The sequence below is a fragment of the Austrofundulus limnaeus genome, unplaced genomic scaffold (assembly GCF_001266775.1).
Source record: "Austrofundulus limnaeus strain Quisiro unplaced genomic scaffold, Austrofundulus_limnaeus-1.0 Scaffold1365, whole genome shotgun sequence".
Classification (NCBI taxonomy): domain Eukaryota; kingdom Metazoa; phylum Chordata; class Actinopteri; order Cyprinodontiformes; family Rivulidae; genus Austrofundulus; species Austrofundulus limnaeus.
This window is the reverse complement of record NW_013953767.1, coordinates 15,559-41,263: the sequence shown is the minus strand read 5'-3', so window position 1 is coordinate 41,263 and position 25,705 is coordinate 15,559. Positions and strand designations below refer to the sequence as shown.

The 25,705-nt window shown below is 41.1% G+C and overlaps 3 protein-coding genes across 3 annotated transcripts; 2 read left to right on the top strand and 1 right to left on the bottom strand.

Annotated features, from left to right (window-relative positions):
• Nucleotides 1-84: 84 nt before the first annotated feature.
• LOC106535117 (chondroitin sulfate N-acetylgalactosaminyltransferase 2) lies at nt 85-3,186 on the top strand (the record flags this gene model as incomplete). Its single annotated transcript, XM_014032024.1, is given in 2 exon segments — nt 85-166; nt 1,067-3,186. Coding segments are annotated over 2 exon segments (375 nt in total), but the record flags the coding sequence as incomplete, so codon positions are not given.
• On the bottom strand, nt 3,068-15,577 carry sec23ip (SEC23 interacting protein). Its single transcript, XM_014032023.1, has 18 exons — nt 15,196-15,577; nt 14,256-14,776; nt 13,968-14,175; nt 13,690-13,883; nt 12,141-12,230; nt 11,948-12,068; nt 11,407-11,496; nt 11,178-11,319; nt 9,932-10,140; nt 9,752-9,849; nt 8,240-8,398; nt 8,073-8,168; nt 6,888-7,049; nt 5,339-5,494; nt 5,167-5,269; nt 4,901-5,080; nt 4,664-4,826; nt 3,068-3,322 (listed from the first exon to the last, which is right to left on the bottom strand). Exons 1-18 carry the CDS (start codon nt 15,326-15,328, stop codon nt 3,241-3,243), a joined length of 2,907 nt encoding a protein of 968 aa, XP_013887477.1. The 5' UTR covers nt 15,329-15,577; the 3' UTR covers nt 3,068-3,240.
• A 1,531-nt stretch (nt 15,578-17,108) lies between these two features.
• On the top strand, nt 17,109-25,687 carry mcmbp (minichromosome maintenance complex binding protein). The gene is made up of 16 exons (XM_014032022.1): nt 17,109-17,269; nt 18,571-18,659; nt 18,922-19,062; nt 19,219-19,260; nt 19,337-19,426; nt 19,514-19,652; nt 19,729-19,874; nt 20,718-20,815; nt 20,893-21,050; nt 21,115-21,238; nt 21,313-21,430; nt 22,551-22,716; nt 22,793-22,926; nt 23,700-23,867; nt 23,947-24,035; nt 25,405-25,687. The coding sequence occupies exons 1-16, from the start codon at nt 17,212-17,214 to the stop codon at nt 25,529-25,531; spliced, it is 1,887 nt and encodes a 628-aa protein (XP_013887476.1). The 5' UTR covers nt 17,109-17,211; the 3' UTR covers nt 25,532-25,687.
• The last annotated feature ends 18 nt before the right edge of the window (nt 25,688-25,705 follow it).

Below are 25,705 nucleotides of genomic sequence, written 5' to 3'. Positions count from 1 at the left end.
GGATTAACCTTTTTTATTCTGTGATGTTTATTAAATACTTGGAAATTATTTCAATGTTTTTTTTTTGTTTTGTTTTTGACAAAGATTCACAAAAAAGACGCTGGATTCTGGAGAGATTTTGGGTTTGGAATGACYTGTCAGTACCGCTCCGATTTCCTCCACATCGGTATGGACCCAACATTTTACAACAAGGTTTACAGAACGCTGAGTCAGCATTCACACGTGTTTTTATGTGCTGCTTCCACAAAAAATACTTGTTGCTATTTTAGCTGTTCATATACTAAAAGCTTCGGCRCATTTGGGACATGGGTGCTGTGACTTTTATTTTTTATTTTTACACTTTACAGAATYTTTAACTTTATTTACAAATATTTTCCTCATAGAAATACTGTTCTAATGTTACTTTTTAAGCCATTGTTCTGCTTCAATTAGCTTTTTGCTACTTTTATCAATTATCTTGCTACTTTTAGTTTTGATATACTGTTGTGCTATTAGCATTTGGCCACTGTTCTATATTTAGCTGTTTTGCTGCTACCAGCTTTTAGATACCTATTTGGGAATTTTACCTTTTTAGCATTTCTTTTACAATTTTAGCTGTTCACGGTAGTTTTGCTTAATATACAGTTTTCTTTACTGTTTTGCTAGTTTTAGTTTTGTTCGGCTGCTTTAAGATTTTAGCTGCAGTTTTTCTGCTATTGTAGCTTTTAGCTAACTTTTTAGCTACCAATTTGCTAACTTTAACTTCATTTTTGTTGTATAATTTTAGCTGTTGTTTGTAGTTTAACAGACTTGTTAGCTATTTTAAATATTTTTTTCTTTTGGCTAATGTTCTGCTACTTGTTGTGTTTGGCTAACAAGCTGCTATTTTAGCCTTGATATAACATTCTACTGGTTTTGGGTATCATTTTGCTACATTTAGCTTTAATTTAGKTACTTTTAACTTGTACTATATAGTTTTGCCATTTTAGACTTTTAGCTGGTTTGCTACTTTTTAGCTTTTTTCTGTATTTTAGCAGAAAAAGCTAGCTTCTTTGGTTGTAATAACATGTTTTTGTTCTTCCTTCAGGTGGTTTCGACCTGGAGGTGAAGGGCTGGGGGGTGGAGGACGTCCACCTGTACAGGAAGTACCTGCGCAGCGACCTGATAGTGGTCCGGACCCCCGTGTCGAGCCTCTTCCACCTGTGGCACGAGAAGCGTTGCGCGGACGAGCTAACGCCGGAGCAGTACCGCATGTGCATCCAGTCCAAAGCCATGAACGAGGCGTCCCACTCCCACCTGGGCATGCTGGTGTTCCGCCAGGAGATCGAAGCCCACCTTCACAAGCAGGCCTTCAAGACCCCCGGCAAACCGGAGGACTGAGGAAGACTCGGCGCCGTCAAAGAGCGTGAGTCGCCYGCAGAGACGTGTTCACACACCTGGACTTCACTGCTCAGCTGCAGACGAGTGAATGTATCAAACATGGATCAATGTGAAAAAAAAGAGCTGAAAAACGTCCGATCAGCAGGATTTCAGTTCAAACTAAAACTCAAAAGCAGTTTTTTCAAWTTTTAATCAATAAGCATGAAGTTCTTAACTTTACAAACATGGAACCACATTAGAAAAGTACAACACGTTTATTTATTGAGTTTAGAAACAAAAGCTGCACTTTTTCTAACAAGGTTAAATTATTTTAACCACAAAAAAAAAAAAACAGCTTTTAGATCCAAACTATCTTTAACTTGGTCACATCGTTCTCAACGGCTACAAAAGGGAACATTTTGTTTTTTAAATGATTGTAAGTTTAGTCAAACTGACGGTTGCAGCTGTTTTTGTGCGAGGCTAATGTCCGTTAGCTGTGGCGAACATTTTCAGTTGAATTTATTCAAAAGTTGTAAATCTGTTCGTTTTTCTGAAAAGTTAATTTAAATCCGTCCGGTGGTTCAGGAGATATTTCGCTAACAAGTTAGTATGTGTTAGGGATGAGTTTGAGCTCAAAACTTGTAAAATTGACTGAATTATAACCAGTTTTTAAAGATCAGTTGCCTGTGGCGGCCATTTTTAATCTGGGAAAATTTCAAAAGGTGTTAAAAATAAATCCGGTGATTCAGCATTTCGATTAAAATCTATCAACTGTTAATTTATTCAGTAAAACAACTGAAAGCAAATCAGATTTTACCTACATTTGATCCGCTTTAAATGGTACACGGACCTGCCTTTTTTTATATGGAGATCAGGTTATTGAATCATAAACATCTTACCTGTTGTAGATAATAATCTAAACAACCTGGATTTGTAGAAATAGTTAAAGTATGGCAGGATTGACGAGCTAATCGCTAGTCTGAGCCTAGACGAATAACGATCCATGGATAGGAAGGATGGGGGTGTGGTTATGACATTCAAGTCCCGCCCACTTTTTTTGCAAGACCACTTCGAATGCAGACAATTCTGAGGCGCTTCCACCTTTTAAAGAACTTGATTCTAAAATTTACAATAACCGTTTTTTTTTTTACCTATTTATTCTTACATTCCTGCTGAAAGGGAACAGGAAGTGCTACAMCTCGGCCGTTAGCTCGTCTCTCTTGCTTCAAAATATCAGAACTACCTCTTCAAAAAAGACGACAAATCTTAATTTGAAGTTTGGCATCAATTTAGGTTTTTAAAATGCCGTCCATGTCGTTCACGGGCCTCAGATAAAATCACGTCTGTAAATAAAAARATTTGTTTTGTACATTAGCCTCTAAAACGACGTTAACAGAATTGTTTCGTAGCTGTTGGTTTATCTCGTAACGAGAGGACAGTTCAGGTGTTGGAGGTATACAGGTGCTTTCTTTGACCTTTCCAGCAGGTAGTTCTCACATCCTGTTACTGTAATTCTTTACAAACTGTGTCTTCCTCTCAGCAGAACAAAAACTAAAGCTTCAGAACTTGAGCAAAGTCATMACTTTTATTGTGAAAGGTTGTCTAGAAAAGAAAAAGCAGCCTGCGATTCTTCTTCCTGTGACTTTTTTTTAACCGTTGACTCCGGTTAGAGACGCTTCCTGTAAACTTCAGTTCTATAATTTAACTAGAAAAAATGTAATCAAACGTGTCCAGTTTGTTTTTCTTTTTATTCTAACAGCTCATTCATGTTTCTTAATTTAAGACAAAAAGTATAATACAACTGTATTATCTGTCTGTAAAATAAACTAATGAAATAAAAAATACAAAGAATAAAATGATCTGAGTGAAGTGAGGAAAACTAAAGCTGATAATTTTACTGCATTAATGAGGCGTCTGTTCCGGGTGGACCCCCACAGTTCTGTAGATCTCTTTGAGGATGAGGAGGGCCGTGTCTTCAGACTGCCTAAAAACACAAAAACAAACGAGATTTAGTGGCAGGAAGTGACGTACGAGACAAAAAGGCTAATAAAAAATTTAACTTGGACAGAAAATTCACAAATTTAGATTTTTTTATTTATTTATTTTCAATCAGCTGTTGCCTAAAAATCCCAAAATTTTTAAGCTCATGAGAACAGGGAGGAAAAAGAAAAGTTAAAGGTGCTGCCAGGGGCTGATCGTGGTTGTCATGGTAACCACACACCTGCATCTGTCACTCCCTGCTCGTTGGGTTAATGAGTATCAGATGCTTTCAGTTCACAACTCTCTTGAGTCCAACTTGCTGTTTTCTCAGTGACCATTTATTTGTTTCATTTTAGCTCTTTTCTACTATTTGGTTAATTCAAGCTTCTAGTCAGCTTATTTAGCTGTTAGCTTGTTTGAGGGACTGACAGATGCAGGTGTGCGGTTACCACGGCAACAATAACCTTTTCTTCTGATCATTTCTTCCTGCAGGTCTTCCAAGGTTCATACATCATTTCGTTCACTCAGATTATCACGACAGGAAGATGAAGTTTTTATGATTTCTCTCTTTAAAAAATACAAGTGGTGACGAACAAAAACGACCCGACACCGGACCGACCATAAAACGACCTGACACCGGACCAACCATAAATCGACCCGACACCGGACCAACGATAAAACGACCCGACACCGGACCAACCATAAATCGACCCGACACCGGACCAACCTTAAATCGACCCGACACCGGACCAACCATAAATCGACCCGACACCGGACCAACCTTAAATCGACCCGACAACGGACCAACCATAAAACGACCCGACACCGGACCAACGATAAAACGACCCGACACCGGACCAACCATAGAACGACCCGACACCGGACCAACCATAAAACGACCCGACACCGGACCAACCATAAAATTACCCAACAACGGACCAACGATAAAACGACCCGAACGACCCGACACCAGACCAACCATAAAARMACCCAACACCAGACCAACCATAAATCGACCTGACACCGGACCAACCAAAAATCGACCCGACACCAGACCAACAATAAAATAACCCAACACAGGACCAACCATAAAACGACCTAACACCGGACCAACCATAAAACGACCCGATGCCGGACCGACGATAAAATGACCCGACACCAGACCAACCAAAAATCGACTTGACACCAGACCAACAATAAAATAACCCAACACAGGACCAATCAAAAATCCACCCAACACCAGACCAACCATAAAACGACCCGATGCCGGACCGACGATAAAATGASCCGACACCAACCTAAAACTAAAATGAAGCTGGTTTTCGGTAGTGTTAGCAGGACGTACCAGTAGCAGAGGTGACTCTGGAGGGCGAATAGGTACTCGTTGAAACTCTCGATGGGTTTCTCCTGCAGGACGTAGTCGATGCGATTCCCTCCGTTTAACATCCCGATCTTGACCTGAGGCTCCTCCTCCCTGTGCGGCTCGGGGCTCTCAGGGATTTTATGCCCTGAAAACAAACAGGAAGAGACACTGAGGATTTGAACGAGCGGTTCGAGCACTGCGACGCTACGCCACGCCCACCTTCCTGCGCCTGCTTCTCCTCCTCCTCGATCTGATCGGCCACCATGGCCAGCTGGGCCTGCAGCGCCGATGAGGTGTGGGCGCGAGCGAACTCGTTGAGCGTCTGCCAGGCGGTCCTCAGGGAGCTGATGAAGCCCTGCTTCAGGTCCGAGCCCATCCTGGACAGACTCTCCTTCAGCTCTGAAATAGAATTCAGATCCGGTGAATCCGTCTGCCAGAACCACCCGTTAAGAAAACAAAACCTGTTGGAGCTGCAGGGTTCGTACCGAGGTGGAGCCTCTTCCTGCCTTTGTAATGTGGGATCAAGACGGGCTTCAGGTCCAGGTCTGGGACGATCAGGGGCTCGATCCTGTACGCCACCGGGTCCAGCTGAAACGAAGCTCGTAGTTAGTCCTGGTCCCTGAAACCTGACCTTAACGATGGGTTTGATCTGCGTACGGGATGATAGATGTTGAAGAAGCCTTGGCATGTGGGCAGCTGGTACGACTCCTCGATCTTCTCCAGACCTCGGACCGTCAGGAACATCCCGATCGGAGACCCCAGGGCGAAGAAGTTCACTTGTTCAAAGTCCATAGTGTGGTACACCACCGAGACCTGTAGAACCAGACCTGCTTTATAAATAAATCCTGCTGTAATAATCTGAACGCTGAGTCAGCGCTAATGTTTCTTTTTTTATTGCAGACTATTTTAGCCATTTGTTTCTCAAAATGTTCGGCTCATTTGGGAGATAGCTGCTTTTTATGCTTTGCTAAATATTTCACTTCCCCCTCATAGTTGGAGATTTCTCTAAAGTTTTAGCTACCAGTTTACTACTTCTAGCTTTAAGTTAGCATTTCATTTTGCTAGCTTTTTGCCCATATCTTTTAGCCTTTTGTCCCTGATTTAGCTACGCATTTGTTACATTAAGCTTTTAGCTAGTGTTCTGCTAGTTTTAGATGCCCTATTTTTTTAGTTAGCTTTCTGCTAGTTTAGCTACAGGTTTGTTACTTAAGGCTTTTAGCTGTTGTTTCGCTAGTTTTAGCTTTTGATATATTTCTCCTGTGAATTGGTACTTTAAAGTACCTGTGACATCAAATGTTTGTAGTAAACATGAATGCATTTTTGGAAAGATAACATTGATAACATACTGCAGAACAAATTTCAGGTTGCTGAGATGAACGTTTMTTGAGATATTTGCATGTGAAGAAACAGGAAGTGATGTCAAAGGGGAATGTCAGCATGTAAACAGAGCGTTGTTACAAAAGCTAACAACACAGACTGTAGAGAAGAATCTGATGATTCATTAGATGTAAGAGTTAAAGTTTTAATTTTGTTTTAATAAACAAAAAACAGAGTTTATTTTATTAATGAATTCTCCTTTGATGTCACTTCCTGTTTCACTTCGGCTGAGCAAAATTTAAAAGAAAATAGGCCAGTTATGTGACAAAATGTATAAAATCATGTGTTCTTTGCCAGTTTTCTTAAGTATAAAGATACTTTCTTTGACTTTTTGTATTTGAAGGATAGACATGTCACAGATACTTTAAGGTAGCCTTTTCCCACTTTTAGCTCCTAGTAATCTTTTTACTAGTTTAAGCTACACTATCTTGTAGCTAGCCTTGTCCCTATTTTAGCTTCCCATTTGTTACATTAAGCTTTTAGCTATTATTCCGCTAGTTTAGTATAGCTGTTAAAGAAGCCATAGCATCAGGTGACATTAGCCACTGAGCTAGCCTTTTGCTGGTTTTTGGCTAGTGTTCTGATCTTTAGCTACCCTATCTGTTAGCTAGCTTTGTGATGGTTTAGCTACACTGTTGTTACATTAGCCTTTCAGCTGGTGTTCGCCCTTTTTTTATAAGTGTTTGATACTTTTAGGCTTTTCTCTTTTATTTAGCATCTTGATACTTTACTTTTCCCACTTTTAGCACTTAGCTAGCCTCTCTTAGTTTTTAGCTGGTGTTCGGCTTCTTTTAGCGCCAAGAATGGTTTCAGCTGCAGATATATTTACCTGTCCGGTACCAACTTCAAAGTAATTGTAGTCGACGTGGACGGAGGAGACGGTGCTGCCCACCGGGAGCTTCTTCATGGTCGGATCAGCATGAACTTCAGCTGCAGGAGGCGGCCCCACCTGGAGGTCTCTTTTAGCCTCTAATTGCTTCTGCTGAGCTGCCTGTAAACAAAAATAAAAGACCAGAAAATAAAGAGTTGAGCTCATATTAACGCCTCACACTTAAATTATCACTGAGCGCTAAATGACTTCACTGAAATGCTTTAGACAAGCAGAAAAGAAGCTAAAATTAGCAAAAAAGTTCATCTAAGTAAAATTAGCATTACAGAAGCTAAAAGGTRCAAATCAAAACAGAAGCTACAAATTAACAAACTAGTGTTTATGAGCTGCATATGAAAAAAGAGCCGGTAGCTGAAAGCAAAAAGTAGAAAAAGCTACATAAAAGAAGCAGAACAGTAGCTAAAAGCAGCATAGGACAAAACAGAAAAGGCTAAAACAGTTTTTTTAGAGCTAAAAGCAATAGAACACTAGCTAAAAGAAGTAACACATGACTTAGCGTAAAGCTTATTGTTAAAACTAGCAAAACACTAGCTAAAGTATGAGAGTAACAAAAGGGAAGCTAAATTAGCTAAAAGGTACAAGTAGAAAAGGGCTACTTTAAATTTCAAGATGCTAATTAAAAGTAAAATGTATCAAAATGCTGAAAGTAYCAAACCGAAAGCTTAAACTAGCACAACGCTAGCTAAAAGCATAATGTAACAAAATACTGGCTTCACTTAGCAGAAGTCCAGCTAAGAGACGGTGTAGRTGAAAGTAGCAAAAGGCTAGCTGAGAYCTGAAAGCAGGAAAGACTTCTTAAATGTATCAATATGCTAACAAAAAGCAAAATGAAGAAAAAGGCTAAAAGCTAAACAGAGTAAAATATGACCTAAAAGCCAAAAATTGCTAAGAAAACATCACCTTAAAGCCTGAAGTAACAAACGAGTAGCTAAAATTAGCTAAAGGCTGGCTAGGCGTAGCAAACAGAGCTAAAACCTAAAAGTAGCAGAAGACAGAATTAGCGCAGCTAGCGAAGCTAACAATGTTTTTGACAGCTCTCGATGTGTTTCAGGYCTGAATATTTTTTATTAAATAAAGCCACATTAAAGTTTCTTCAGCTGATTTTCAGTTCGTTAACGAGCTCACCTGTCTGTTCAGTCGTTCTTTAACGAACTTGGAGATTTTCTTCCTGGGGCCCAGCGGGACGCCCATCTCCTTCAGGTCGTCCACGGTGCACATGAGCTGGAAGGACAAAACGTTTGAGTGAATCGTAGCTTCGAAGGTGAGCGAGCGCTCAGCGAGGATCGGCTTACAAAGGATTCCAGGTCGATCTTCTCCTGGTCGAAAGTGCTTCTGTACTCAGAGAGGCCCAGGTGCTGCAGCACAGCAGCAAGGTCCTCAAAGTCCTCCTGGTCTTCTCTGAGGGCTTCGTCCACAGCTGGAGGAGCCTCCGACACAGAGGCCGCCGCCACCTGAAGCAAGAAGTTCTGTCAAACTGCAACAATTTTCAGCTTCAACACAGAAACAGAAAGGTGGCTAAAAGCTAAAACAAACTATAATAATCTATTATTCTCAGCTACTTATCTCCTTTATTTAAAGTTTTGTATAAAATACTGAAACATCAGTTTTGTTTTTTCATATTGTTCAAACTTTAAGGTGATTCTGTACGCTGAGTCAGCATTTACGCAAAAACTTCTGCAGCTGTTTTAGCTGTTCATGTATCAAAACTTGGACAGCCATTTGRTAATTTTAGCTTGTAGCCATCATTCTGCAACTACAACATTTAGCAAGTTTTAGCTTTAGGCTAATCTTTTACTACAACTTTAAGCTTCCCATTTGCTACTTTTGGCTTATGGCTAACATTTTAATCCTTTTAATTAGACTTTTTCTTTAAACGTAAGCTTTTTGCTAATTGTAGCTAACTCTTAGCAGCTTTGAGCTTAAACTAATCTTTTATTATAACTGGTAGCTATTCATCTGCTACTTTTAGCTAACATTTGAATGCTTGTAATTAGCATTTTTTACTTTTAACTTGAGCTTTTTGCTTATTGTAGCTAGCAATTAGCTTTAAAATAACTTGTTACTACATAAAATTTAGCTTACCATTAGCTACTTTTAGCTTTAAATAATTTTTTTCTGCTTTAACTGATAGCTATTCATTTGCTACTTTTAGCTTTTAGCTAACATTTTAATACTTTTAATTAGCTTTTTTTTTATTTAAACTTAAGCTCGTTGCTTATTGTAGCTAGCATTTAGCAAATTTTAGCTTTTTATTTACTTGGTACCACATAGATTTTTAATGTACTTTCATATCCTCTTTATTGTGTTTTTTTTATGTATATATGGACATTAATTCTGCCAATAAAGTTTGACTGATAAACTTTAGCTTACCATTAGCTAGTTTTAGCTTTAAACTATTTTTTTGCCACTTTAACTGGTAGCAAATCATTTATTTTTAACTTTTAGTTAACATTTTAAAACTTTAAACTAGATTTTTTCTTTTAAAATTTGTGCTTATATTTTTGCTACTTTTAGCCTTTATATTTGTGTTTAGCTACTTTTANTTTAAAACTTTAAACTAGATTTTTTCTTTTAAAATTTGTGCTTATATTTTTGCTACTTTTAGCCTTTATATTTGTGTTTAGCTACTTTTATTTAATAGCAGCTCTCGATGACAGARTGGTTAAAAAAATAGAAAGCTGATGATTAACTAGTGTTTTGCTAATTTTAGCTTCTGTTCTGCTTGTTTTGACATCTCAGTTTTAGCTTCTTATTTGCCTGAATTATCACAGAAGATGCAGCTGCGTGGACGCAGCGGACCGGACCTGTTTAACCTCTCCGTTAGCGAACGGCGTGGTCGGTACGATGGGCGCAGCAGAAGCCGTCTTCTGATTGGACAGCAGATCAAAGAGAATCAGCGATCCTGTCAGGAGACGAGAAAAGTTAAAAATAAACAATAAAGTCTAAACAGAAATAAAAGCTGTCTTTAACTTATTTTATGGTACCCAGGCTGTGCCCGGCCACAGAGATCCCTCCTCTGAAGTCCGGGTTCCTCTTCATGAAGAGGGCGTGGAGTCGGTTCATCTCCTGAGCCACCGTGTCCACGATGGTCTGACAGTAGGTGGGACTGTTGTAGAAGAGGACGTCCAGCAGCGTCTCGTTCGTAAAGTGACGCAAACGTCCGGTGCTGGGCAGCGTGATCTTCTTTATCCTCCTGAAAATACAAAAACCAGGAAGACTTCTGGGTCAGACGAAAGGGGCGGAGCTCCTGAAACATCTGAGTCTCACTTTCATTTCTGATTGGATTAAAAATTATTTCATTCAAAACCTGTGAAACTAAAGTCTGTGAGCTGATGAGTCCAGCTGAACAGTAGCTGAAGGCTAATGCTATCATAACAGTTGCTAGGAAAAAAAAGTTTCTAGAAAAAGTCCAGAATCAGACAAAAGTTACCTTCAAAAATAACATTAAAGTAACTGAAGCTAAAAGCTAAAACCAGAGCTAAAAATAAAACCAGCTACAAACTAAAACTAGTTAACAATGAGCCGAAATAAGAACAGCAGTAGCTGAAAGATTAAATTAGCAAAACAGTTGCTAAGCTTAAATTACTACACCAGGGCCTGAAAGTTTAAAATTATTTAAAACAGTAGTTAGAAGCTAAAATTAGCAAGACAGTAGCTGAAAGTGGAAAGTATCAAAACAGTAGCAGAAAGCTAAAATTAGTACAATTGAAAGCTAGAATTAGCAAACATTTGTTATTACCTTAAATTACTACAACAGTAGCTAAAAGCTAAAATTATAAAAACAATAGATAAAAGCTAAAATTAGCGGAACAATAGCTAAAAGCTAAAATTATTGAAAACAGTAGCTAAAAGCTAAAATTATTGAAAGCAGTAGCAAAAAGCTAAAATTAGCAAAATAATAGCTAAAAGATAAAATTATTGAAAACAGTAGCTAAAAGCAGAAAAATGGTAAAAGCTAAAAACAATGCAGGTCTGTTGAAATAGATTTTAAAAAACAAAGGTTTATCAGGTTCTGACGAGTTCTTGATTAGTTTTCATGAGGAACATTATTAATTAAATTATAAAAGCTAAAAATATGAAAAGTCGCAGCTGTAAGGTCCTGAACAAGCTGAAGGTTTTGCTGCTTGAAAAGCTTAAATAATTGAAAGTTTGCTGAAACAGCTAAAAACAGAAGAAATTATAAACAGGAAACGTTCKGTGTGAATCCTGACTCCGCCCACATCTGCTCACCTGTCCACGCCCGTGGCATCTCCGTGTAGCGCCGTGTGCCACTGGACAGGAAGGAACTCCACACGGCTGATGGCGTGGTCATCCAGAGCTTTCTTAAAGTGACTCCTCAGCAGCTTCAGGGACACGCTCCGAAAGTCGTCCACTAAGAGCAGAGCATACCGCGTTTACCTTCATCATCATCATCATCATCATCATCGACCCCAGCAGACTACACGCGTGTGAAACTCACCGCACTCGATCACGCTCCTGAACCTCAGGTCGCACACCGGACCGATCCCGTGAACCATGAAGACCAGGTGATCCACGGTGGCGAGCTCACCTGTGAGAGGAAACACGTTCAAACAGGAAGTGCTCAGAGTTCATGTTCAGGACGACTTTCAGCTACTGCCTCATCAAACTTCAGCTACTGCCTCATCAAACTTCAGCTACTGCCTCATCAAACTTCAGCTACTGCCTCATCAAACTTCAGCTACTGCCTCATCAAACTTCAGCTACTGCCTCATCAAACTTCAGCTACTGCCTCATCAAACTTCAGCTACATATCAGAGAATCCCTCGAGTTATTGACAGTTTTCTGTTTTTTAAGGTAAGTTAACAGAGACGGCCATCTTGAATCAGGTTATAGTTTCATTAAAACTCATCCAGTGTTTCATGATATTTTGCTAACAGAGAGGAGTGGTGTGTAACTTCCTGTAACATCATCTCACTTCCTGTTTTCTTTCAATCATTAGATCAGATTACAGATTAATGAGCACACAGGAAGCAGATTACCATCAGGCACTTCGTCYTGGTCGTCATCGATCCCTCTCTTCACCACCCGGGGCCGGGTCTGCCCATCCTGGGTCGTACCCCACTCGTCTGGAACCGAGGAGGGATGAAACTGGACTATGACCTGCAGGAACATTTATCTTTATTATTAAACAAACAAACAAATAAACAAAGATAAATAAACGATGGGACGGACCTTGGGATTGTGCATGACGATCGTTTCTCCTGACGGAAACTCCAGCCTCCGATGCCACTGATTGGTCGACACGGCTTTCTTATATTCTGCCTGAAGTTTGGCAGAAACACAAAATATTATTTGTTTGTTTTTTTCTGGGATGTTGTTAAGTCAACAACCAATAAACAAGTAAATAAATACAACACCAGGCCTGAAAAAGCTGAAACACAAAGCAGAACTGATTTTAAAGCGTTGGTTTTCTGAGCTGATGGAGTCACTAATGCACCCCTATACCATCAGAGAGGCTGGATTTAAAGCTGCGTGCCGATAACAGGCTGAAGAACAGGAGCTACATGTTACATCCAGAGGAGCAACAGGTAAAAACTAAAACTAGCAATGCAGTAGCTAAAAGCTAAAACGTTTAGAACATATGCTAAAAGCTAAAAGCAGAAAAAGAGTGGCTAGAAGCTAAATTTTGCCAAAAGGTAGAAAAGTGCTAAAATCAGATAAACAGTACCTGAAAATGAAAATTATAGTCACAGGAGCTAAAATTTTAAACCAGCTAAACAACAGCTAAAAACTAAAGATAGCAACAAATACATCTGCAAGCTAAAATAAACATAAGATATAAAACCAGAAAAATAGTAACTTGAAGCTAAAATAAGTTAAACAGTGGAAAAGAGCTAAAGTCAGACGAATAATGCCTAAAAACTAAACTCATATTAGCTAAATGCTAAAACCAGAGCTAAAAGGTAAAACCAGCAAAACACTACCTGAAAGAAAAACATATAATTAGTACAACAGCAGAAAGTTAAAATTAGTACAACAGTAGCTAAAAACTAACCTAGCAAAATGGCTGCAAGCTAAAATTAATGCAATTAACTGAAAGCTAGAAATAGCAAAACAGTTGCTATAAGCTTTAATTACAACAACAGTGGCTGAAAGCTAGAATCGTGAAAATAGTAGCTAAAAGCTAAAAATAGCAAGCCATAAGCTGAAAGCTAAATTTAATACAACACTGGCTGAAAGCTAAAACATCACAACAGTAGCTAAAAGCTAAAACCAGAAAAACAGTAACTAGAAGCTAAAATAAGCTAAACAGTGGGGAAAAAAAGCTAAAGTCAGACGAATTATGCCTAAAAACTAAACTCATATTAGCTAAATGCTAAAACCAGTGCTAAAGCGTAAAACCAACAAAGCTAAAAATTGCTGTAAGCTACAATTAGTACAACAGCAGAAAGCTAAAGTTAGTACAACAGTAGCTAAAAACTAAAACAAGCAAAATGGCTGCAAGCTAAAATTAATACAATTAACTGAAATCTAGAAATAGAAAAACAGTTGCTATAATCGTTAAAATAGTAGCTAAAACAAGTAGTTGAAATAAAGCCAGGAAAACAGCAGCTAGAAACTTAATACAACAAAATAGTAGCTAAAAGCTAAAAATAGCAAGCCATAAGCTGGAAGCTAAACATAATACAACACTAGCTGAAAGCTAAAGCTATCACAACAGTAGCTAAAAGCAGGAAACGGGTAAAAGCTACGTTGTAAATGTAAAAAGCTCAGGCCGAACCTCCAGCTTGTCGCTGAACTCCTCGGAGTACGGCACGAAGCGGCTGTCTGCGTCTCCTTTGTAGAACCAGGAGCAGCGCCGCACCTCCGTCGGCTCCTCCTCCCAGAACACGGCGCTGCGCGTGCGGTCGTAGAGCTGCACGTCGTAGCGCCCCCCGTCCGTCCGGACCATCACGCTCTCTGGATCCGGCTGAACTGGAACCAGAGGAGGAACATCCGTAGGGTCTCCCGGGAAAACGAGGCCAAACACAACAGGTGGAAACCGCTGTGGGAACTCACCTGAGTTGTACGTCTCCTCGAGCTTCAGCGAGTCGATGAAGCTGAAGGGAAGCCAGACGCTCTTGGACTCCACCTGTTTGCAGTAGAACCAGTGATGCTGCACCGGTTCGTAGACGTTAAACCCGTAGGGCATGGCGGGACCCGCGGGAACCACGGCTCCGGTGTTGGCTGTCGGCGCTGGAGAGGCTTGAAGATGAGTGAAGGGCGGCTGAAGATAAAAAATAACACAATGATGTGTTTTTACATTGTCGACACTTCCAGGTGTGACAAACATGGAGGRGTGTCTACCTTTGTGAACGCAGGTCCTGACGGCGGGAACGCCTGCGGCGGGGAGCTGAAGGAGRAGGGGACCTGCGGGGGCGTGTGCGTCGGCGGCAGCATCTCCGGAGCGGGGATGTAGGGGCTGGCTCTGCTGCTGGTGGGGGTGTGCCGGTACGGGTTGTGGCTCTGCGGCGGCATCTGGGGCGGCGGGGGGGTCATGGTGGCGGGGGGAGGGGTGCGACACCCCGCCGGTGTCGACTGGTAAACAGCGCTGCCGAAACCCTGAGGGGGCGGGGTCATCCGTGAGGCTGCAGACGGAGGAGGCGGGGCCATGGCGACGCTGTTGGGAACAGAAACGGGTCCGGCTGTTGTTGCTGTTTGGGCTGCGGGTAAAGATGGCGGCGGGCACGGCGACTGGCCGATGGACGCYAACGGGTCAGAGGTGCTGGCGTGGCTGGAGAAGTAGGCGAACGTGGAGGAGGCTGCTGGTCCGTTCCCAGACGTCTGACCCAGGAAACTGTCTTCTTCTCCAACATCTGTGGAGTCATCTGAGGGATGTGGAAATGAATGAAAACTTATTATTTTAAGCAATTTTAAAAGTTTAACTGTGATTAAAACTGTAAACAAGAAGACAGAGAAAGAATTTATACATTCTGATAAAAAATAGTGCAAAAATGCACAATAAATTATTGACAGGAAGAAGATAGAATTTATTAATGTCTAAAAATGCTTCATATTAGTCTCAAAAAGATGTGAAAATACAAAAGATTTACAAAAATGTTTTAAATTAAGTGCAATTAACACCAGGAGGATTTAAATGAAATGATTTTCAGTTTTTCTATCAATGACATCCTGTTTATTCCACGTCAGAACAGCTGACAGCTAAAAAACAGGCTTGCAGCTAGCTCAGTTAGCCTAGCATGCTAACGAACCGACTCCTGTTTTTAGGCATTTCCCTTCGTCTCACCTCCTGACAGCACCGTCGAACCGGAAGCTTGGCTCATCGGCATAAAAGGCAAYTTGAAATTAAACTCCGGCGCTGCGCTGAACAGTAAATTCGCGTTGGTGTTTGGAGCATTGTTGTTTCTTCTATCTGCCATTTTCCTCCAGAATTACACGTAACCACGACTGGAGAGAGGAGGTGCGCGGGTCAGTGCGTCCGAGAGGCGGAGTCTGAAGATCTGTAAAGCGCCTCGCGCGGCGGCCGCGATGTGAAGCAGCGGGACACATGATTTGTAGATCTGTTGAAATTCTGCAGGCCGTTCGGGTCTCAGCACTGCCGCCCAGCGATCAGGATGAACATCAAACTTTTCATTCATGTGTTTAAAACACGTTTTTTGATATAATACAGACATAATATATGTTTTAACCTGTTTTCACATTATAACTGAACATTTTTACAACTTCATGTCCTATCACAAAAACAGCTATATGAATAAAATACACCTGGTTTGTAGGTTTTCTTATGAAAGCGAGACTGATTTTATCAAATAGAAAAAAAATAACAGAGGTTTATAGTATCTATAAGTACATTTATTTCATTACAGTACTTAAGTAGTTTTTTGAGGATTTGTAATTGTACCAACTATTTTTTAAATAGCTCCTATAACTTCAATACATTTTAAAGCTTAAAAAATACACTTTTATTCCTTTACTTTAAAATATAACGCCTAGTTACTGTCACAAAATTAAATATGTTTAAACTCATCATGAAAGAAGATGTTTAGCTCTAAAAATGAAGTGTTGAATTTACTCAACAAAGTCAACTGGCTTCACTAAGTCGAGTAAACTGAGAAAAGAATATATTAGAAGATTTATGACTTAACTGGGACTTTTTGATCAAGTGCAAAGATTTAGACTGGTTAGTGATGGTTTCGATGTGGAGCCATGAGTCAGGTGTGTGTTGTGGGAAGGTGGTATTTTGATCAATTTACTCAACCTGGCTTAGTGAATTCAACAATTTATTTACTAGAGAGTGTGTAAAACTACTTTTACTTTTACTTTCCCTGTTTTTGTGAACAGTTTTATGACTTTTACTTAAGCAGTTTTCTCATCATTGAAATTTATTTTTACCAAAGTCATTTTCTGTTCATGTAATTTTACTTTTACTTATTTTTCTCAATTGCTTTATAGACCTCTGAAAAATAATGAATCAAACAAAATGCATATTTGCATTTTAAGCAGAATCTTAATGAAACATCACAAACTGATCTTGTTCGGTTGTTTTTAATGTCTCAACTTGTTTATCAAAAGACAAATAATTATTGTTTTCTGAGCATCTATGAARACATTTTAAGTCCTTAATGATTATTAAGTTGTAGAGCACAATTGTTGCCCTCTAGTTAATTATTAGAGTAATTTAACAACAGTACTCTGCAGAATAACTTCTCCGTTTCCGTTCTTTCTCTGACGCATGCGCACAGAACGCTTAATGATGGTGCGTTCTAGTTCATTTTGCGCAGTCGGTTTTTATAGTTCCCATTTATCTTGCTGTAGTTTCACATTCTTAAATGCACATGAACCGTATCGGCTTGCACTGTTAATGGTAGTTAGCTTTAAAAATGAAACATTTTGTAAATGCTAAACGTTTTCTGACCGGAAAAAGGAGCTGGAATAATCGCGTCTGACGTGATTCAGGTGGATTATCTAAATTTCATGGTAAATTGAAGGCTGCATTAAAATACAGTGTGCTTTGCGTTCTCGTCTGTGAATGCTTTCTCTTAAATGTCATAAAACATTGCTTACTTTTTTATATAATTATTATTTATGCTTTTTTTTTTAATTTAGTTTAGGTTTAGATGCAGCTCCGGTTTGTCCCGGTGTGAAAACCAAACGCACCACGCTCACTGCGCACCGATGACGCAAATTTCCCGCCCTCGTTTCTGCACTCCTCTCCACGGAGGAAACACGGAAAGTGGTGGATTGTCACGGATTTCACCGGCTCGATCTGTTGTAAGAACCTGACCGCTGTGATCCAGAGAGGATGCCTTCCACGCAGGACTGGATCAACGATCCTCTGGGTGTGGTTGAGGGGATGTTCGGTGAGAAGCACGGCTGCTGCGGCGCGTGGAGTTAGCTGTAGCTTTAGCTACTTCTGCCAACTGTGCACATGACATGTTGCTGCGCTGCTGTCTCACTTTAAAGTTACTTATTTATAAACAATCTGCAACAAATCTGCCTTTGCGTTTATACTGTTAAATCTAAAACTATTCCAGGTTTAAACTGTTGCTCAAAGTGTTTAAAAAATCAGTCAAGACTTGAAAACAAGTTTTAAATATTATAATTTAAATGAAACAAACATAAAAAAAATGTAGTTTAAAGTCTCCAAAGTTTTTTACATCACGGATTAATTTCTCACAAGATAATTTTCCCAATAAATGATTGCGAGAAAAGTTTGTTTTTAACTCATTTTAGCTCGTATTAGCTTGTAGCTATGCTACGTGAAAACCTTTAAAAACTACAATTTTCTGCTAAAAAACTTTTAAATCAGCTCTGAGCAACAAATAAACTTTACTGACTTTTATTAAAGCTACTGAAACCYAAGTGTTAAAAGTTTAAACGATCAGAACACAAACTAAAATGACCAAAACAAAAGCTAAAAGCTCACATTAGCAAAACAGCAGCTAAAAGCTAATATTTGCATATTGTCAGCTAGAAGTTAAAATTGACAGTATAGTAGGTTAACACTAAATATGATATAACCAGCAAAATTGTAGTTAAAATATAAAAATAACAGTAGCTAAAAGCTAAGACAAGCAGAATAGTAGTTTTATAAAGTAGCAAAAGAGCATATAGAAGCTAAAAATGTTCAAAACAGTAGCCGACAGCTGAAGTTATTCAAACAGAAACTCCCAAGTTGGAGTTCAAACGAACGATAGCTAAACAGTTGCTTAAGGTTAAATAGACAATAGTAGCTAAATGCTAAAATCAGCCAAARGTAATGTTTGAACCAGTTAAAAGGTAAAAACTAAAATTAAAATGGTAGCTAAGTGCTAAACCCAACAGAGTAGTAGCTTAAAAACTAAATTCAACAAAATGGAAGAATCCAAAATAAGAAAAACAGTAGCCGAAAGCTAAGATTGTCAAAAAAATAGGAACAACTTATAATTAGCTAAAAGCTAAAACCAACTGAATAGTAGCTAAAAACTATYTTGTGTTAAATCAAATATGCTCAAATAAGCAAAACAGTAGCTGAAAGCTACCAGAAKAGGAGCTACAAGCTAGAATAAGCATAATAGTAGCTAATTGTGAAAATAAGCCAAACAGTAGCTAAAATAGTAGCATTTTCAAAGTGAGCTGAAGTCTTGACTCGGTGGTTTAAAGTCTTTATTTTATATTTTAGCTGCTGCTCAGAACAACCGGACCACAGGATGGGAGGCGAAGGTAGTGGAGTTCTTCAAAGAGCAGCTAAAGGAGGACACTCAGACCACGGTGACGTGTCTTCTGTCCTCGTGTCTTCCACGTGTCTTCCACGTGTCCTCGTGTCTTCCACGTGTCTTCCACGTGTCCTCGTGTCTTCCACGTGTCCTCGTGTCTTCCACGTGTCTTCCACGTGTCCTTGTGTCTTCCACGTGTCCTCGTGTCTTCCACGTGTCCTCGTGTCTTCCACATGTCCTCGTGTCTTCCACGTGTCCTCGTGTCTTCCACGTATCTCGCTCTGTGTTGTGACGGCCGTCTCTTTGTCCGGACGCAGGTCCCGTCCCTGAACGATGTCCCCCTTCACTACCTGAAGCCCAACGGTCTGGTGAAGTTCCGCTGTTTGATCCAGGACATGTTCGATCCTGAGTTCTACATGGGGGTCTACGAGACCATCGACCCGTCCACCAACGCCAAGGTYCGATTTAAAGATGGACGCCGGCGTCAAAAAAAGGCTCAAACTCAAAACAGTTTTACAGATATGGAGCTTAAATTTGGCGTGGTAGTAGCTGAGAGTGGTCCTCAGCACCGGGTCAGAGCGGTTTGAGTTAACTTCCTGTCTGCCTCTCCTCAGACTCTGCGCTGTGGGCGTTACAGAGATGTGACAGAATGTGCCGTAAGTTCTCCTCCCATCAGATTTTCTTCAGCTTCTTCATAAAACCTCAACAAAATCCCTTTTTCCTTAACTCCAGGTGGACTTTAACTCCAGAAACATGGTGACGGCAGAGAGGCAGACCTTCTACTGTGTCCCAGTCCCTGGAGAGAACCCGTGGGTCAAAGAAATATCCTTCTGGGACAAAGGCTCAAACAGGTCCTTGGCCACGGTAATTTAGGACCTGTACTTTGTAGTTTCCTTAACCCTGCTCCACATGTACGCCGGCTCCAGCCAGGCTCGGGTCGTCCCGTCCACCTCCTACGTCCCCAGCAGACAGAAACGGAGCTACGAGGAGGAGGAGGAGGACGAGGACATGGACGTCCAGCCGCAGAAGCAGAGAGAAGGACACGCCGGTACGATCGCAGAGTTTTCTTTGACCGAAACAGGAAACGATTCTGGATCAAATCTTGGGATTTTTGTTCGTCTCAGGTTGTCAGAGTCCGMCTGAACAGCACGGTAACGGTGACTGTAAGCGTCAAGAGACAGAGGCTCCGTCCAGCCAGACGTCCTCGACCTCCCATCTGGACCTCAACTTCCCGCTGCCTGGAGAGAAGGGCCCYTCCTGTCTGGTTAAGGTTCGACATCGTGTCCTGCACCTCCTTTACCTGTACTGATGAGTTTACTGCTGGCGTTCTAGTGAGACAGTTCCCAAACTAATCTCAGTTCTGTTATGAGTGTCTCAAACTAATCTCAGTTCTGTTACAAGTGTCTCAAACTGATCTCAGTTTTGTTACAAGTGTCTCAAACTAATCTCAGTTCTGTTACAAGTGTCCCAAATTAATCTCAGTTTTGTTACAAGTGTCTCAAACTGATCTCAGTTTTGTTACAAGTGTCTCAAACTAATCAGTTCTTTTACAAGTGTCTCAAACTAATCTCAGTTTTGTTACAAGTGTCCCAAACTAATCTCAGTTTTGTTGCGTCTCAAACTAATCTCAGTTTTGTTGCAAGTGTCTCAAACTAATCTCAGTTTTGTTGCAAGTGTCTCAAACTAATCTCAGTTTTGTTGCAAGTGTCTCAAACTACTCTCAGTTTTGCTACATGTGTCTCAAACTAATCTGTTTTGTTACAAGTGTCTCAAACTAATCTCAGTTTTGTTACAAGTGTCCCAAACTAATCTGTTTTGTTACAAGTGTCTCAAACTAATCTCAGTTATGTTACGTGTGTRTCAAACTAATCTCAYTTTTGTTACYWGTGTCTCAAACTAATCTCAYTTTTGTTACAAGTGTCTCAAACTAATCTCAGTTATGTTACGTGTGTCTCAAACTAATCTCAGTTATGTTATGTGTGTCTCAAACTAATCTCAATTTTGTTACAAGTGTCTCAAACTTGTCTCAAACTCGTCTTCAACTTGTCCCGACTGTTTTTCCTTCAGGAGTTTTTTTTTTTCAGTCATTTGAGACATTCATGTTGTTGAGCAGGTCTACGAGGACTGGGACAGCTTCAAGCTGAACGACACGTTGGAGGTCTACGGGATCCTGTCKGTCAGTCCGGCTCTCAGCGGGCTGAGTGATGAGAAGTAAGACCCACTCGTACAGGTGGTGAAGTACTTCCTGTTTACTTCCTGTTTGGTCCTGATCGTCGGCCTCTCTGCAGAGACCCCCTCCTGGACCCGGCGGAGAGCATGGAGACAGCGGAGGAGCAGAGGGTCCACAGCCCGCCGGCCTCCCTGGTCCCTCGCCTCCACATGGTCTACGCCAGACCTCTGRCTCACAACAACCCGCTGCTGCCGTGCGCCAGCCTGCAGGACGACTGTGAGCAGCGCCGCTCAGACCCTGCTGTTGYRGCGTTTCCTTTTTAACTCTGTTTCCTCCTCAGTTCTGAGCTCGACGCTGAGTGAGATGGCCTCCGTCAGGGAGGAGCTGCACGCCTACTTGACCCGAGTCCTCCTGGGTGACGCTGTGGCTGCAGAGTACCTCATCCTGAACCTCATCTCTAACGTGTAGGTCGTGTTTACGTGAACGTTTGTTGTTGAAGCAGAAACTGGAGGTTTTCACCCACCGTTTTGTTTTGTAGTTACGCCCGACGGGACGTCCTCCCGCTCGGTAAGTTCACCGTCAACCTGAGCGGCTGTCCTGGCGTCGCCTCGTACACCGAGCGCCTCTACCAGATCCTGCAGCAGCTGGTGTCTTCTGTGAGTCCAGGTCTTCACAGCTTCACACTGTTGATCGTTGTTTCTTCTGCTCGCTTTTCAGCATCTAACTCCTTCCACAATTTTTGTGCTATTTCAACAATTCATACGTGAAAACGTTCAGCTATTTATGACAATCCTGCTATGACTTAAAAATAAAAGTAAAAATACCCTTTCAGGTATTTTTACTTTTTCAGATATTTCAKTTTTTAGCCTTTTAAAATGAATGGATCTGTTCTCAACATCCTTAAAATCCTTTAAAATGTTTCTAAATCTTTACAGCACCTTACACATTTTATTCTGCTTGTGCTCTTTTTAACGTCCTTGTGCTAATTTTAGCTTTTTTCTGCTATTTCAGCTAAAATTCAGATTCTCTCTGCTCTTAATCTCATTTTTGTGCTTTTTTCTGTTAATTTGTGCCAGTTCTGCTTCTTACAGGTGCCTTCTGCTATATTCATCTATTTGCTGCAACTTTAGCTTATTTTCAGCTGTTATTAGCTAAAGCTAGCTTTTTAAGCTAAATACACATTTTTTGTAGCTATTATAATATTTTCTGCTAAGTTCAGCAAATTTGGGCTCATTAGGCTAATTAAAGAATTTGCAGCTACTCTTTAGCTGTTTTACTGAAAATTTTGGCTGTTGTAGATATACAAATTTTTGTACTTATGCATTTTATTTCTGCCAATTAGAATTTTTTTTACAACACTTTCACTATTTGGTTGCTTATTACAACTTGTGGCTGCTACCTTTAGCTTTTTATGCTAATTTTAGCTTTAGATCTGATTCTTTTTGCTATTCTTTAGTTTTTTTCTACTGTTTGTGCTTTTTTTTTTGCGAATTTGTGCTATTTATGCTTCTTAGATTTTTTCTGCTATATTCAGCTATTTTAGCAGTTTTCTGCTTTTTCAACAGTTTTTMCTCCGTTTTACTGTTTTTCTGCTAAGTTAGTCTTGTTTTGCTTCTTTCAACTCTTCAAATTTGAACTCACTTAAATATTTTTAGCTCACTTTCAGCTTAAGTGTTCAGTAAGAAGCATTCACACTAACATTTTTGCAGGAAATGAAATTTCTTTAGTTTTTAASTATTTCCTATCTGGACTCTGTTCTAACGTGTGTTTTTGCAGTCTTACTACCTGGGCATGAGCCTGCACAACATGAACCAGATGCGGCTGGTGCCCAAGAAGGACTACGTGGCGAACCGGCTGGTGAGCGGAGCTCTGCAGCTGGACAAGAACACCGCTCTGTTCCTGGACGAGACCCGGCTGGAGCAGGGACAGCTGGACTCCACGGGTGAGGCTGGAACGCTCCAGCAGAGGGCGCCGRGGCGCCACGCTTCAGACGCTGATGGTTGGTTTGTGTGCCGCAGGTGTGCGTAACGTCACGGCCCTGGGGAACCTGATCTCGTGGCAGAAGGTTGATTATGACTTCAACTACCATCAGATGGAGTTCCCCTGCAACGTCAACGTCCTGGTGGTGTCGGAGGGACGCTCGCTGCTGCCGGTGAGAGACCGGCTGCGGGTCTCAGGGTTGGGTTTCTGTCGGCGTCGGGTCGGGCTGACGCCTCGGCTGCGATTGGTCGACAACTTCGTCCCACGGCTTCAGCTGGCGTGTCGCTCGGGTGCGAAGCGGCCGAGGAATGTGCCGTGTGCTATTCCTGGCAGCTGCTGTCATGAGTTGCCATGGAGGCAGCTGCGAGGTGGGCCGTCCTCCAGTCCTCAGGAGACTGAAGAGCCGCAGTGACTCCTGCAGGAGTCAGAAACTCAGCGTGGCACCTCGGAGCAGCTGGAGGCTCCTGGTTCCAACCTAAAGTCTCGTCCAGCCGTTCCACAGTGTCATCATGTTTTCACATCGCACAGTGTCATCATGTTTTCACATCGCACAGTGACATCATCATGTTTTCACATCGCACAGTAACATCATCATGTTTTCACGTCCAGCCGTCTCAGTGACTTCATCATGTTTTCATATCGCACAGTGACTTCATCATGTTTTCACGTCCAGCCGTCTCACAGTGACGTCATCAGGTTTTCACGTCCAGCCGTCTCAGTGACGTCATCAGGTTTTCACGTCCAGACGTCTCATGATTCCATCAAATGAAACTTCCTGAACTCGAGTCGTGTTTTCCTTCTGCAGCCCGTCCAAACATGACCTTTGACCTTTACCCTGCTATCTGAGGCCCGTAGAGTTGGAGCTCAGTTCTCTGATATTTGTACGGTCCGACCTTCGGGGTGAATCTGCCGGAACATCCACCTTCTTCTCCTTTGTCTCCGCAGTCCGACTGTCGCGTCCACCTGCWGCCTCAGGTGGCTCCGTTCACCGTGGAGGAGTACGCCAGCAGCATCCAGGTCCAGCCGCAGGCCTCGGCCCAGCTCAACAAGTTCCGGGTCTACCTGAGCGCGGCCCGCCTGCTGGACTACAGCATCTCTGATGAGGTGACGAAGGTGAGACTTCCTGTTCAGAGACGCTAACCGGAGCTGCTGTCAGCTGGGTAACGGTCTGCTCGTCTCTTCGTCTCCTCAGGCCGTTGAAGAGGACTTTGTGGACATGAGGAAGGACGACCCTCAGAGCATCTCTGCCGAGGACCTCCACAGGATGCTTGTCGTGTCCAGGTGGGCTGAACTCACACCTTCGGCTCTTAGGAGCCGAAGGTTAATAAGTTTTATTAAAGTTATTTAAATGGAGCAGCTTCCTGTGGAAACGTTAATAACTAAAGAATACATTTTCTGTGAAAACAAAGTGAACGCTGAGAGCTGAAGAAGCAAAATGCTAGCTGAAAGCTACATGTAGCAAAACTCCAACTAGATGCTAAAAGTAGCAAAACAAGTAAATGTAGTCAAAACCTCAAGGCTGAAAAGCTAGCTGAAAGCTGGGAGTAGCAAAACAAGAGCTAAAAGTAAAAATTGGCAAAAGCGATAAAGGCTATGTGAAGGCTAAAGGTGAAAACAGGCGAGCTAAAAGCTAGCTACTGGGAGCAAAACTCTCACTAGAAGCTAAAAATTATCAAGCTAACTGGAAGCAAATAACTAAAACCTAAAGGTAAAACAAGTGTAAGAAGCAAAAACCTCGCTGACTAGAAGCTTTAATAGCTAAAGGCTAGCTGAAAGCTGGGAGTAGCATAATGGGAGCTAAAAGTAAAAAAAATGCTGGCTAAATGCTCTAAGTAGCAGAAGACAAGCTGAAAGTTAAAATGGCTAAGAAGCAAAAGGCTGGCTAGAAGCTGCTGTAGATAAAAAGCTASCRACTGGAAGAAAAACASTAGCTAGAAGCTAAAAGCAGCAAAAACTAGGCTGAAAGTGTAAAGACAGACTAGAAGCTATAGTAGCAAAAGGCTAGCTGAAAACTGAGAGTAGCAAAATAATAGCTAAAAGTAAAAAAGGGTGGCTAAATGCTAAGTAGATCAGCTAAAAGGGCTATTTGAAGGCTAAAAGTAGCAAAAGGTTGACCAGAAGCTGCTGTGGCTAAAGACTAGCTAAAAGAAATCTGACACTAGCTAAAAACAAAACAAAAAATTGTAAAACACTAGCTAAAAGTCGAAGTAGCAAAAGGCTAGCTAGAAGTAGCTGAACAGGAGCTATAAATGTTTTAAATTTTAGAACTCTGATCGTTTTAGCGTTGGTCCTGTTGGACGTAAATATTATTTAAAATATTAAATACTCATTAAACTTTTCCATTAAATCTCAGCTTCAAACAGCCGAAGATCAAATGAATCAGCAGAGTTTTTGTAAAAGATGAAGTCGTCTTTAGTAAAGGCTTTAAAACATTTAAATCTATGGGTTAATAGCATTAGCTTTCCTGTTGTGTTTTCAATGTTAAGTTAGCATCTATGCTAGTTGTTGTGATTGTTTGGGGTTTTTGAACATAAGTTATTGTGCTTGTTAGATATAAAAACATATAAATCAGAATTTGTGTAAATTAAACTTCAGGTTTGAAGTTTAAATGAAATGAATCGAAACAGGAAGTGCCCTCGTCTGTCCACAGGTTGTTGTCTCTCAGTCTGGGACAGACGTCTCTGTCCAGAGACACCTGGCTTCGAGCCAAACACCTGGAGACGCTGCGGAGGAGTCGGCTGGAGCAGCACAGGAGCGTCAACGGCAACGAGCCGTGAGCCGAGACGGACGGACGAGTTTTCCTTTTGATAAAACTCTTTGTAATAAACGTTTTTCATGTGTCCTTATTTTCACCTTTTTGTATATTATATGTAACATCTGAATGATTGTCCTTTTCTATTAAACTTAAAAGTATTTTTGCTGCAGAACAAACACTTTTTGGTACATTTTTA